Raw genomic sequence first — 11,893 nt, 5'->3', positions numbered from 1 at the left:
ACATTTGTCTTTAGCATCTTTATTCATCTTTTTTCATGACTTTTGTTGATAATGCATACTCTGTGTCTTCTGGATCGCTTTCTTTTTTACTGCTTCGGTCATGTAACTCAAAACAAAAATCACCAAAACTGATTTCATGTTGCACAATCCACCTGGCGGACAATCCATTAGCTTCACTTGGGGGGCCACAAAAAGGAAGTCCTGCTTTGAGCCGAGCCCAGACCAAAAAAAACAGACGAGCCGCACGCGGATTAAAATTACATTTTACTTTTCTCCTAAAGTGCTCAAATGTGATGTTCCTTAAGTAATCAATGTTAACGGATTGGACTTCCTCAAGTAATCAATGTTAACGGATTGGACTTCCTCACACGCATGTTCACCGAGCCAACTTTCTTACAACTCAAAGGAGAAACAGAAAATGTCAGTCCAGAGAATTTCCTCATCAACGATCGGACAGGAGCACAAGCGGTCCGCCATGTAATGCTGTTAAAGCAGGCGGACACTGGTGATGACTATGGCCCCATAAACACATCCTCCCTACACTACAGGCTGCTGAACCCAGTAGATACAGAACGCCTCCATGCTCGGAACTTGAAGCAAACACAAAGAAAACAGGAGGATAGGCTACTTAAAAACCTGATGAGTATGGACGCTTGTTGCAATGCTGGACAATTTGGCAATGGCTGTGTTCCACACCAAACACCGGATTTTCATGTAATTGGCAACCTTTGAGTTGATCTAGCAAGAGAAGCATGAACTATTTGGTTTGGAATTGAGCTATTGAGTTATATGAACATCCTATGGATGCAGAGGAGCTGTGATGAAATCACAGCATGAACGGATCGGACTGTATAGCTGGACAGAGCAGCAAGACATCCACCACATCCCCCGAAAGTACAAGTCACTCTGGAACCTTGTCGGTATGAAAAGCCTTCTAATGTCATGGACTTTTTTTTTTTATTATTCCCAATTTTATGGAACACAAAGGCGTGAATTCTCAAGTTTATTATGACTGTTTTTGGAGGGAGGGCGCGTTTGTCAAGTCTCATATCACTCCATGGTAGCTGCCTTGGTTCCTGTGGGATGTCAGTGGGCGTCCGCGTGCTCTGTGAAGCCTTGACATGTGGCCTGAAATGATGCAATGATGCGCTTAGCGCTCACTGTAGGGCCGGACTGGTGTTACACCCCTCCCCCACCCCATTCCCAAATGTCCCTCAGTTTACAAGAAACAAACAGAAAATAAAAAGGAAAAAAAAACAGAAAAACAAATCCCCCCACCCCCCAACTGGGCCTGCCCACACGATGGTACTGCAAGTTGTGTGTGTGTGTGTGTGTGAGAATCAGTGTGCGCACTCGTGGCCGCCAGAGTCTGAGAATACGTGAGGATTGGTGTGTGTGTGTGTGTGTGTGTGTGCATAGGCTCCATGGGGGTGAGGGGGACTCCTAGTATTTCTTCCCCGGGACAAACTCCTTTGCTTCAGGATTCAAAACGCTCTTCCTCTGCAGCAACAAAAAAGAAGAAAAAACATTCCTGTCTGGGATGGGCTCCAGGTGTACTGCATGTGTTTCCGCCCCCCCCACCATCTTCCACTCACCGCCACTTCCTCCAGGTTGCTGTTGTGTTCACTGACAGACAGGCCGTTGAGCTGCTGCTGCAGTTGCTCCACCCCCTGGTTGTTGAGGTCACGTGACGGGATGAACCAGTGCTGGTCCTCCTCCTCCAGCATTTCCTGGAAGCAGCGCTCCAGGAACTCCTGCTCCAACAGCTCCTCCTCCACCTGAAGAAGATGACACAGAGGAGATGACACGACAATGAAGCACAAACAGGCATACAGGTGTGTATTTATTCAGCTGCACGCTAGCACAAACCTGTCTGTTATACTCCTCCTCATTCTCCATCCACATGTATTCGGCAAAGGGGTTGGTGTCATTGGCGTCGCTCACATGTCCATTAGCCACCGGCTCCTTGCCCTCTTTCCCCGGAGCGCCGCCTCCTGGTGTCTTGGCCACCTCTGGACCACTCATCTCAGCCGGCTCTGCACGAGCAGGACACGGTCACGGTCAGCATGAATGTTTAAGCAACATGGTTTAATTCATTTTGCGTGTGCTTCTGTGCACCCTACAGGGAGCTGCCACAAAAGCAGCCCCTGACCATCTGCTGTGGCTCCGAAGAGTTACTTTTAAGAAATTAAGCAAACAAAGTGTTAAAAATGTAAATCACAATTTTCCTTCTTAGAATTGGGATTAAGATTCTCTGGTATCATTTTTGTGCTTTTGTTCTAAAGAAATCTTTTTAAAAGAAGTCTTTAAGAGAAATAGATAGAAAATGAATCAATTCAAAAAACATGGCACGCTCACTCACTCTACAATATATTCATGCACATAATAAAGACAAGTAAATTTATGCGACCGCTTCTCCCGCAAGTTGATGGACAGCTAGCGTGCATCGCCAGCCAGTGCATTGGAGCCAACCTGCCCTGGGTGACAGTAAGAATGTCGGCCGTTATGCAAACGACAGTTCAATTGTCGTTATTTATTTTAGTAGGTTAGTAGAGGACATAAAGCCTCCCTGGATGAAAGCCATGGGGTGGGTGCTCTGCAAGCTTTGATTACAGTGCTTAGCCATGGGAGTGGACGTTATGTGCTCGCATGAAAAAGCTGCTTAAACTAAGTCAACATTTGGAAAGCGAACCACTCCATGCAAAATACAATCGAGACCAAGTTACAAGAGGTGCGTAACAGACGCCGTTTGGCCTCGCATAGCATCCACGGCTTCGTAACAGGTTATGTAACGTAACCGTGGCTCTCGGCCGGATGCTAGCTGGCTAAAAGCAGGTGTCCACGCAGGCCTACCTGGAAAGTTGGTAAAGGGATTGCACGGTCTAAGCCGTGGTGATGCTAACAGGAGGCTAGCTGGTAAATATACGTCGCACAGTGCTGTCAATGTGCAGGCCTTAAGACGACAGCGACCCCAACAACAACAAAGGGTTGAACGGATTCTTCGCGATTAGCTACAGTTCGCGCGCGTTCAAGGCTGCCCAAACACACACACCGTGCACCGTGAAGACTACACGGCGACTGAAATCATGAAACGTAATACACACGGCCGTGTGTGTGGCGAACAAATCCGAGTGTGTGTTAGCACGATGCTAACAGCATGGCAGCATCACCCAGACAGGTCAACAAAACAAGCCAGCGTTACTGTGTTTTACACAGACAATAAAACACACAACTTGGCTATTATCTGACCCTGCGTTACCTGGCATGGTGCTCTCGGTGTCCTGTTGACAGCGTAACGTGACAAAAAAACTTTGGTCTCTCGCCAAGCGAAATGTGTCTTGCAGTCGTGGGGGTTTCGGTGCAGCAACGCGATGGTGCGCCAGGGAGCTAAATCTTGTTAGCCACCTTGCTAACCGTGGAGAACTACATGATCACGTGATCAGTGTTATGTTTAGGCACTACGTAAATTCGCATTCTGTTTGCATTCTGGTGTTTGTCGTCATCAAGTGTTGTTATGACCAGGCTTGATGGCAGTTACTGTTATTAATTGATATTTATTCACACCTTCATTAATTAGACTCATGCCCTGGGGTCAGCTTCTACAAAAAAGGTAAAGAAATAAGATGAAAATAACTACACTTAAGGGGTGTTGAATGTAGCATGCGAACAAACACTCCGCCCTCCTCCTTTTTCATTATGTTGCCTTCCAGTTTCATTTTAAAGTTGGAATTTTTGCTTTTCTCAATTGGGACGCTGCAGGGTCAGTGTAACGTTTGGTAATTTAATTATCTTTTCGTGAGTGGGAAAAGAAAAAACAAAACCATTTTAGTTCCATTTCATTTTGAAATACAGAAAATAACCATGGGATACAAAGCGTTCTTTTTCTGTGTCAAAAAGCAATTACTACATCTCAAAAACAGTTGGAATTTTATTGTATATTTCATATTACCAAAACAAAATCACCAGTCAACAGTAAGGAAAAAGCAGACCAACTGCGACCTCCCTGTCGGTTCGGCAACACTCGGGTCCAACACTTTCTGTATCCGGTAAAGTCCGGTCTTCAAAATAAAAGCACTTCAGCACAATATAACTCGTTTACACCAAACCTGTATGCTTGTGGCTTTGGAGGCTAAAATGTCTTTGAAGCCCCATACTCAGAAATGATTTCAGACATGGCAAAACGAGACCTGACATCTGCCGAAATCTCTCGCAGAGACACTCTTCATTTGTTTCTGAAAACAACATACTGAGCCATGATTACTGTGTCTTTTTCCGATTGAAGGTACAGCACCACCTACAGGCCAGTCCGGGGCCTTGCATTTAAATAGCAACTAAGCTTTCGGCGGCCGAATATGTTTTAGTATATTTTTTTTTATTTCTGTTGACTGGTGGTTTTATTTTTGTTATATGAAATATACATAAAGCTCCACCCATTTATTCAGATGTATTTATTGCTTTTTGACTCTTAAAGAAGAACGCTTTTTAGGTCAAACCAGTCGTTTTTGTTTATTCCCCATTCACGAAAAGAAAATTAAATGACCAAAAGTCGCATATGACTTTGCCGGAACGGCTCATTGGACACCGAATTCAAAGTCACGAAGACAAGCATATGTTTTGTGCATTAATTTTTTTCCCATAAAAAATATTGTTTGATGTGTTTTGCGAGTCAGTGATCGTCACACGTGTACAATCGTTTATTGGTTAACCGGTGTGACGTACTTCTACCCTTGTGATGTATATGCCCTTATATTGGATATTTTAATGTCTGTGACGTTACGGTAAGTGTGTTCTTAGAAATCTCGCTTTCATATACTCGTCTGTGAACTACTGCAATGTAACGTCATGGCAAGTCAAAATCCCCAGGCACTTGCAACGCAGCATTACTCACAGCAAAAAACAAATGCCTGCGTGGCTTCACGAACCATGGGCATTTGTGTCAACTCCTCACTAACCAGCTACGACAATACATTCCAGTTGATTTTAATGTCATTTCAAATAATATGAGGATGAACAAGTCACGCAAGATCGTGCATTTGCACGGACTTGACAGAGAAAAAACACTTGAAGGTACCACATGTTGCAGAAGTGTCAGTTTGCGTCACCATTTTCTTTTAGTAGCAAAGCTGACTCTTCACATGCAGTCAAAACACACTCACCAAACTACTTCAGCTGTAAACAAGAAGCGAGTCAGTTGGAGAAAACGATCTTCTCTGGTCCTGAATGTCAAGGCTGTGTGAAATTCCCGATCTTTTTTTTTTTAGCCAGCACTTGTTTTCATTGACAGTTTGTTGGCGCTAAAACGGACAAAAAACACTGCAGCGTTGAAGGATAGAATAGCGTTGTGCTATGCCGCGTTTGTCCAGCTGTAGCCTTCGACCATTGGTTGAGAACTACGTCAATCAAATAGTTGGCGCGATACAATTGGCCAGTCGTGCTACACGTATAGTAAGTCAGTAAACAAACAATATATACCGCGTGTTCTTATTGTCCCTCTTTTAGTCAATGTGGCTTGTTAATATTTGACTAAGGCAATGTTTTGTTGCCCCACTTTACTACACAGATTATAACATTTGAGATGCGTTACATTTAAATACTAATGCCTTGTTAAATGTCGTGTCTTCATTTAAAAGTTCCATGTATGTTTTTAATCACCCTTTGGAGTTAACGAAGCAAATGCAGCACAGAGATCAACCTGTGAGTACAGACAGATAAAAAGACAGATTAAAGACAACCTCAGAGGAAACATCTGCCTTTAATAAGAGGATGCAGTACCGTATATCTGCAGTGGAGGGCGACTATAACATGCCAGTAATATCCACTGTACAGTATAGCGCACTCCTTTGGAGTTTTTTATTTTGTTAATACAGGTTGCTCATCTTGAGGATAACAAAACAAAAACGGAATAGTTCACTTTGGTTAAAAATGTCTTCGAATTGTTTTCAAATACTTCTAGTCCCACTGGTATAACGTTATTTCCATTTATCTGTATATGAAGTACATGTACATAATACCATAACATAAAATATTTGTTCTTTGAAATGTATTATATGATTCCAATGGTAACATTTTATTAAGTAAACATTGCTGAATTTGCACATTTCATGATCAAGTACAGAGAACAAACCTAAGATGAGGCTGCCCCCAGTGTCTCTTCTCAGCTTAGTCCGCAAGCCCTGTCTACCGTCAGCATGTTGCCAATAATATAATGTTGCAGAAACATTTACATTATACACAATGACTTTCATACAGACTTTCATACAGAGAAATGTCTGATAGGTGGGGGCATGCATTAGCTGGAAGGTGCTTGTCACTGCCTTCTTTCCTTTAAGAGGAAAAAGCCAACCAATGAATGAACTTGACTGCCTGTGTTTGCCCCCCTTCCTGATTTCTTTTTTTTTCATGTTTGTCACACTTAAATGTTTCATATACTCAAACAAATGTAAACATTAGTCAATGACAACACAACTGAACACAAAAGGCACTTTTTAAATTAAACTTTATATTATTAATGGAGAAAAAAATCCGAACCTACATGGCCCTGCAGCAGGGCAATAATCCAAAACCCACCAGGAAGTCAACCTTTGAATGGCTGAAGAAAAACAAAATGAAGACTTTGGGGTGGCCTAGCCAAAGTCCTGACCTGAATCCTATTGAGATGCTGTGGCATGAACTTAGAAAGGCAGTTCATGGTCGAAAACCCTCCAATATGGCTGAAATACAACAATTCTGCAAAGATGAATAGGCCAAAATTCCTCCATAGCACTGTATTGCAAGTTATCGCAAGCGCTTGATTGCAGTTGTTCAGCTCAGAGTGTATGTATGTATGTATGTACTTTATTTATCCCACAGCGGGGAAATTTACTTGTTACAGCAGCAAGACAAGTAAAGAGTACGGTGTAAAGAATGCATAGTGACTACAACATGGTTCAGGTGGTGCAGGTGTTGTAGACCCTGACAGCGGTCGGTATGAAGGACCTGCGGAACCTCTCCTTCTTACACCGTGGGTGTAACAGTCTGGTGCTGAAGGAGCTGCTCAGGGAAACAACAGTGTCATGTAGCGGGTGAGAGGTGTTGTTCATGATGGATGTCAGCTTAGCCAACATCCTTCTCTCCCCCACTTCCTCCACGGAGTCCAGAGGACCACGGAGTCCAGAGGACCGTCCAGGACAGAGCTAGCTCGCCTGATCAGTCTATTGATCCTGCTCCTGTCCCTGTCCGTGCTGCCCCCTCTCCAGCAGCCCACAGCATAGGCCCAACCAGTTATTAGGTTTAGTTGGCAATTACTTTTTCACCCAGGGTCATGTATGTTTGGATTCACCCCCCCACCCCATAACTAATTTACTAATATTTTAATTTGTTTGATGATATGAAACATTTAAGTGTGCCAAAAAAGGATAGGGTGCATGTACTTCATATACAGATAAAAGGTAAGAACACACGTTTTTCAGTCAACCAAACCAAAGTGAATTATTCTGATGTATTGTATTGTATTGTGTTATGTGCCCTGCGACCAGTCCAGGGTTTACCCCGCCACTTGCCCAAAGTCAGCTGGGCTAAGGTCACCCCATGACCCTAATTAGGATAAACGGGATAGAAAATGGATGGATGATTCTATTCTATTCTACCTATTCTATTAAAGTACTGCATCGTCTTATTAAAGGCAGATGTTTCCACTGAAATTGTATGTATTTAATTTTGTTTTGCTTTGTTACCTACATAGAGTGATTAAAAGCAAATACAGAATTTTTAAAGGAATGCAGACTCTATAAAACATCACATTTAACTATGCATTACTATTTAAATGTAACATTTCTCAAAAGTTACAAATTGTGTGATAATGTGGGCCAACAAAACATTCCCGTTGTCCAATATTAACAAGCCACATTGATTAAAAAGGGGGACAATAAGAACATGCAGTATATTTTGAAGACATTGACCCATAATTCTTTTATAATGACAGGTCCCCTGACTGCATGTCGCTGCTATGTACGCTACTTCCTTTCGACTTACTGTAGCTCCTGAGGGTGTGACAGTGCCGTGCTGTCAAAAATCCTTTACTGTTGTTGCACACTTACCAGAAATGTCAATCTCTTTTCTCTCCTTTGAATTGCAACCATTCAAGTTAGTCCCGCCCCTTTCTGTTAAGTAGCCACGGTGGCGATGAGTCAGGGTGGTTGAAGGTGCTGACCCACTTCGGCTCCAAATTACACTTTTTTAAAACCAAAAAGTATGAGAAGAGCACCACTGGCAACCAGATGTTACCAAAAGTCGTTTAAAAGAACATATTGAACCAATAAATGTCTATTGTTTTTACAATATTAAGTTAGCTTTGTAACAATATTTAATTAAACTAAAATTGATTGGCGTTCATGGGTTTCACTCACTGCTGTCTGTGTTGTATTCACATACATGTCCGTCATGTGTGCACATACACAAAAGCAGTCTCGTAGAAGCGACCGACAATTTGGGGCCATTGTGTAGTTATTAAGTGTGTCACGAGACACCCAGCTCATGAGACAAGACGATATATGAGATTGTGTCGAGAGAGATGAGATTTTAACATAAATTTTTACAAAAGTTTTAAGAAAAGTACAACGAAACAAAATATGACAGGACAAACAAATATTTTTATTTAACCAAGTCACAAAACGATGCAGGCACATTTTGAAATGTTTATTGTCCCACAAACTTGATACAAAGTTATTGTCAACGCAATATTTCCATTAACATGTCATCTTTCACTCTGCAAAATCATTAAAGTGGCGTTTGTGACATGTACTTTATCACAAGCAATTCGTAATATGTGTCAAATGTGTGCAGCAAATTTGGCATACTCGCTCGTCAGTGTTGATGGGCTCACCTTGCTCAATCGGTTTAAAGCCAGAATATTCCCACACTGGGGCTGGAGCATTTTGGTTTGCAAGCATCTTTTTCCCTCTTAATTTTTACTATGTTACCTTGCATTGCTCCTCAAAAGGCTCCATACACTCTTGTGCTGTGTGTGTGCTAGCGGCCCTGCCTCCCCCCCACAGAGACAAAGCTACTACCTGTATATAACTGACAAGAGGGCTCACTCTGTTCATGCTGTTGTTCGATGGAACACTGTTGCTCTATGGAGGATCTAGGTGCTGAACCAATGGATAGTGAACCCTCTTCCTACCTGTTTGGAGGCGAGAGACGAGGAAAACAGACACTCATGCACATGGTAATATATGGAGACCGGCAAAGTTATCCAGTTAATTTTCATTTAGCGTTAATTATTTATTATAGAGAGACAGTTTTTTCTGAACAAGACATCATGTCACATTGTAATCTTGTGACAGCCCTAGTAGTTATTAGTAGTCTACACATTCAGTGATAGCTATCTTTAGAAGCTAAACTTTGCCAGATAGCTATCATTGGTTGACAGCAAACATAACTAATGCGGGTGCGTGTGTGTTACGTGGGGCGTGGCTTTCAAACGCAGAGCAGGAAGATGGCGGGTTAATAATGCTTATTGCACATTCGAAAGTTACCATCCACCCATGCAGTACTTAACCAAGGCAGACAGCACCTTTAAGGCTCCATCGGTGGCCGTGTTGAGTGTAACATCCGGGTACTTTGCCGTACTTCTTTGTGTGAACGCACTAAGAGCGTGAATTGAAGCAAATGTAAGGCGTTGCACCACTTGAGCCACAGTTTGAAAACTGACCTCCTTGATGGCAAGTGTACACTTTAAACTCACACGTCGACATTGAACTGCAGCAGCCTTTCACATCTATATCAAAATAAATGTTTTTCAAGACCTTAAGTTGATTTATTGCTGGAACAGGTGCAGTATTTAGTTGCATGCAGATGTGGCTTAGTATAAAGTAATATCACATTGCATGTGTGTGTGTGTGTGTGTGCGTGTGTGTGTTATGGGTGTGCCTCAGTTTGCTTGAGGACTTCCAGGGTCCCAAAGATAATGTTGGAATTCATGAGAGGATTGCAGCGCGAGGGTTCCTTCCTGTCACCTGACTCCCATCACTTCCCATGTTTGGCTTCCTCCATCGACCTCGAAGGAGAGACGCAGACCTTGAGTCATTCGCCATCTGTTTTATAGTTTGGTGTCGCAGCTACAACACACACAGCTGCAGGCTCCCCAAAATTTGGAATAATGACACCCCCCGAATGTTTTCAAAGGCATGTGTGCAAGGACTCAGAAGAAAAGCACATGTGAGAATAATGGCCCATTGAAGATGCAGGGAAAACAACTAAATGTAAGAAGAAAAGCAATGTGATGGCAGGGGCCTCTTGGATTTGGAGCAATGAGGGGATACATGCCAGGTAATGGCTTCCAGACACACTGATTTCAAAATTCAATTACTGTGTGTGTGTGTGCGTGCCTGTATAACGCAGCGCAGAGCCCCGAAAGCACAACTTGGGTAAATGACATAACTGTGTTGCATGTTCCTTGAATAAATAGATAAGTCACATAAATGGGGACGTGAGAGGCGCCGTTATGGAGAAGATGAAAAGAGCAGAAGAGAGGAAGATCTGATTAAACAGAGGAAGGGCAAGTAATGCCAAGTGGGAGGTCAGAAAGGTAGACCCCCGCCCCCAACTAGGTCTCCATCACACACACAATGTAGGTAACTCCCCCCTCCCATGTGCTGTCAGAGTCCTCCCTCTCTTGTTAACTTTGCCACTTTTCCCTTCCAGCAGTGTAGCGAGGCTTCCAGTTTGAGGCTCAATGCAAACCGGACCTTTTTGTAGGAGGAGGAAGAGTTTTGATCAACATTGGAGCAATTCACAGTTTGCCATTTTCGAGTTCCTCCATCCAGCCAGGAGGAGAGGAGAAGAAGGGGGACAAAGATTCGTGTTGCAGCAGCACTCCAAAGGGTGAGTTGGGATTCCGAACAAACACTTTCACCCACAAACTGACATGTATTGCAAAGCTGAGAGCTCTTGGATAGAAGTAGATGCAAAATGAGTGCAGGTGTATCATCCAAAAGTCATCCTGGTTGCAAGCATTAATAAAGTGTCCCTCAAAGTAAACCTGACATAATATTCTCATTGTTAAAGGAGAATGTTTAGCATAGGCTGCATGTAATGTCATGGAACAGAATGGAATAGAAGTTGATGCCATTAACTTCTGACTACACACACAAACACACGCACACACACACACATGCACACACTCACACAATAACATTTCTGTTTGTCTGATAACAAACAGCCTACGTAAACAAGTCACACTTTATTTACTGTAACATGACACCAACTCCATAAGAATATTTTAACAACTTTTCTAAGACTCTGGAGAACTTTTTTGACACAGACCAGGATTCTTTTCCCATTTTTCCATAGACCCTGGCTCCTGTAAAGATGGCTGATGCGCTGGACCACAGCGGCCCTCCAGTGTCAAGTAAGACTCATTTATGCATGGCTGTGTTATCACTATGGTAACCTGCTCAATTTATACTTTTATTTGCATGTCAGTGGCCGTTGAAGCCCCGCCCCCCTTTCCAATTTATGTTCTAGTGTGGTATTTTTCTATGTTTTGCTCTGGAACTCCGGATTGTTGCACATTAGTTTCTCCTTCTCGGCATTACCTCTCTGATCAGTAGGTGGCAGCTTATCAGTGCCGTCTTCTCCAGCCACACTGAGGAATGACTGCAGCATCATGCCCCTCACACCGTCACCCTCGCCGGTAGACACGCACACACACACACTAACATTCCTACACACCCTTTCCTCTGCTACTTATAGCACTATTGAACAGGCAATTTAAAGCCACATCCACCCCACAGTGTTGTTAGTGGTTTGTAATAACGCGTTAGAGTGAAGCCTGACATAGCGCATCTTGTTTAAAAGGATTCATGTGTTAATCCAGGGGTGTCCAAAGTAAAACCAGATTAATGATCACGGA

At 43.0% G+C, this 11,893-nt stretch overlaps 2 protein-coding genes across 6 annotated transcripts in view; one reads left to right on the top strand and one right to left on the bottom strand.

Moving 5' to 3' along the window:
• Positions 1-3: 3 nt before the first annotated feature.
• Positions 4-5,323, bottom strand: paip2b (poly(A) binding protein interacting protein 2B). Of its 2 annotated transcripts, none has more exons than XM_054800928.1 (4): positions 5,157-5,323; positions 1,870-2,036; positions 1,596-1,778; positions 4-1,500 (listed from the first exon to the last, which is right to left on the bottom strand). In XM_054800928.1, exons 2-4 carry the CDS (start codon positions 2,023-2,025, stop codon positions 1,444-1,446), a joined length of 396 nt encoding a protein of 131 aa, XP_054656903.1. In that variant the 5' UTR covers positions 2,026-2,036; positions 5,157-5,323; the 3' UTR covers positions 4-1,443. The 2 variants fall into 2 exon arrangements, with proteins under 2 accessions (XP_054656903.1, XP_054656902.1); XM_054800927.1 differs by lacking the exon at positions 5,157-5,323 and adding an exon at positions 3,260-3,429.
• Positions 1,872-11,893, top strand: part of hspa12b (heat shock protein 12B) — a 25,419-nt gene continuing 15,397 nt past the window's right edge. Inside the window, exons 1-6 of one of the 4 annotated variants that reach the window (XM_054800921.1) lie at positions 1,872-2,060; positions 9,915-10,308; positions 10,448-10,609; positions 10,684-10,863; positions 11,332-11,389; positions 11,589-11,674. In XM_054800921.1, coding sequence (XP_054656896.1) covers positions 11,350-11,389; positions 11,589-11,674 — 126 coding nt within the window. In that variant the 5' untranslated portion in view covers positions 1,872-2,060; positions 9,915-10,308; positions 10,448-10,609; positions 10,684-10,863; positions 11,332-11,349. Of the gene's footprint in view, positions 2,061-9,914; positions 10,309-10,447; positions 10,610-10,683; positions 10,864-11,331; positions 11,390-11,588; positions 11,675-11,893 lie in introns of those variants that run through there. The other 3 variants (XM_054800922.1, XM_054800923.1, XM_054800924.1) reach the window with 3 other exon arrangements.

Source organism: Dunckerocampus dactyliophorus, chromosome 15 (genome assembly GCF_027744805.1).
Source record: "Dunckerocampus dactyliophorus isolate RoL2022-P2 chromosome 15, RoL_Ddac_1.1, whole genome shotgun sequence".
NCBI lineage: Eukaryota > Metazoa > Chordata > Actinopteri > Syngnathiformes > Syngnathidae > Dunckerocampus > Dunckerocampus dactyliophorus.
The sequence above is the reverse complement of the archived record's forward strand: the minus strand, read 5'-3'. Positions and strand labels throughout refer to the sequence as shown.

Excerpts from the sequence above, each read along its gene's own strand:
- paip2b (XM_054800927.1), bottom strand. Across the intron at positions 1,779-1,869 it reads AGGAGGAGTATAACAGACAG|GTGGAGGAGGAGCTGTTGGA; the intron begins GTTTGTGCTAGC and ends CATCTTCTTCAG. Across the intron at positions 1,501-1,595 it reads GCAACCTGGAGGAAGTGGCG|AGGAAGAGCGTTTTGAATCC; the intron begins GTGAGTGGAAGA and ends TTGTTGCTGCAG.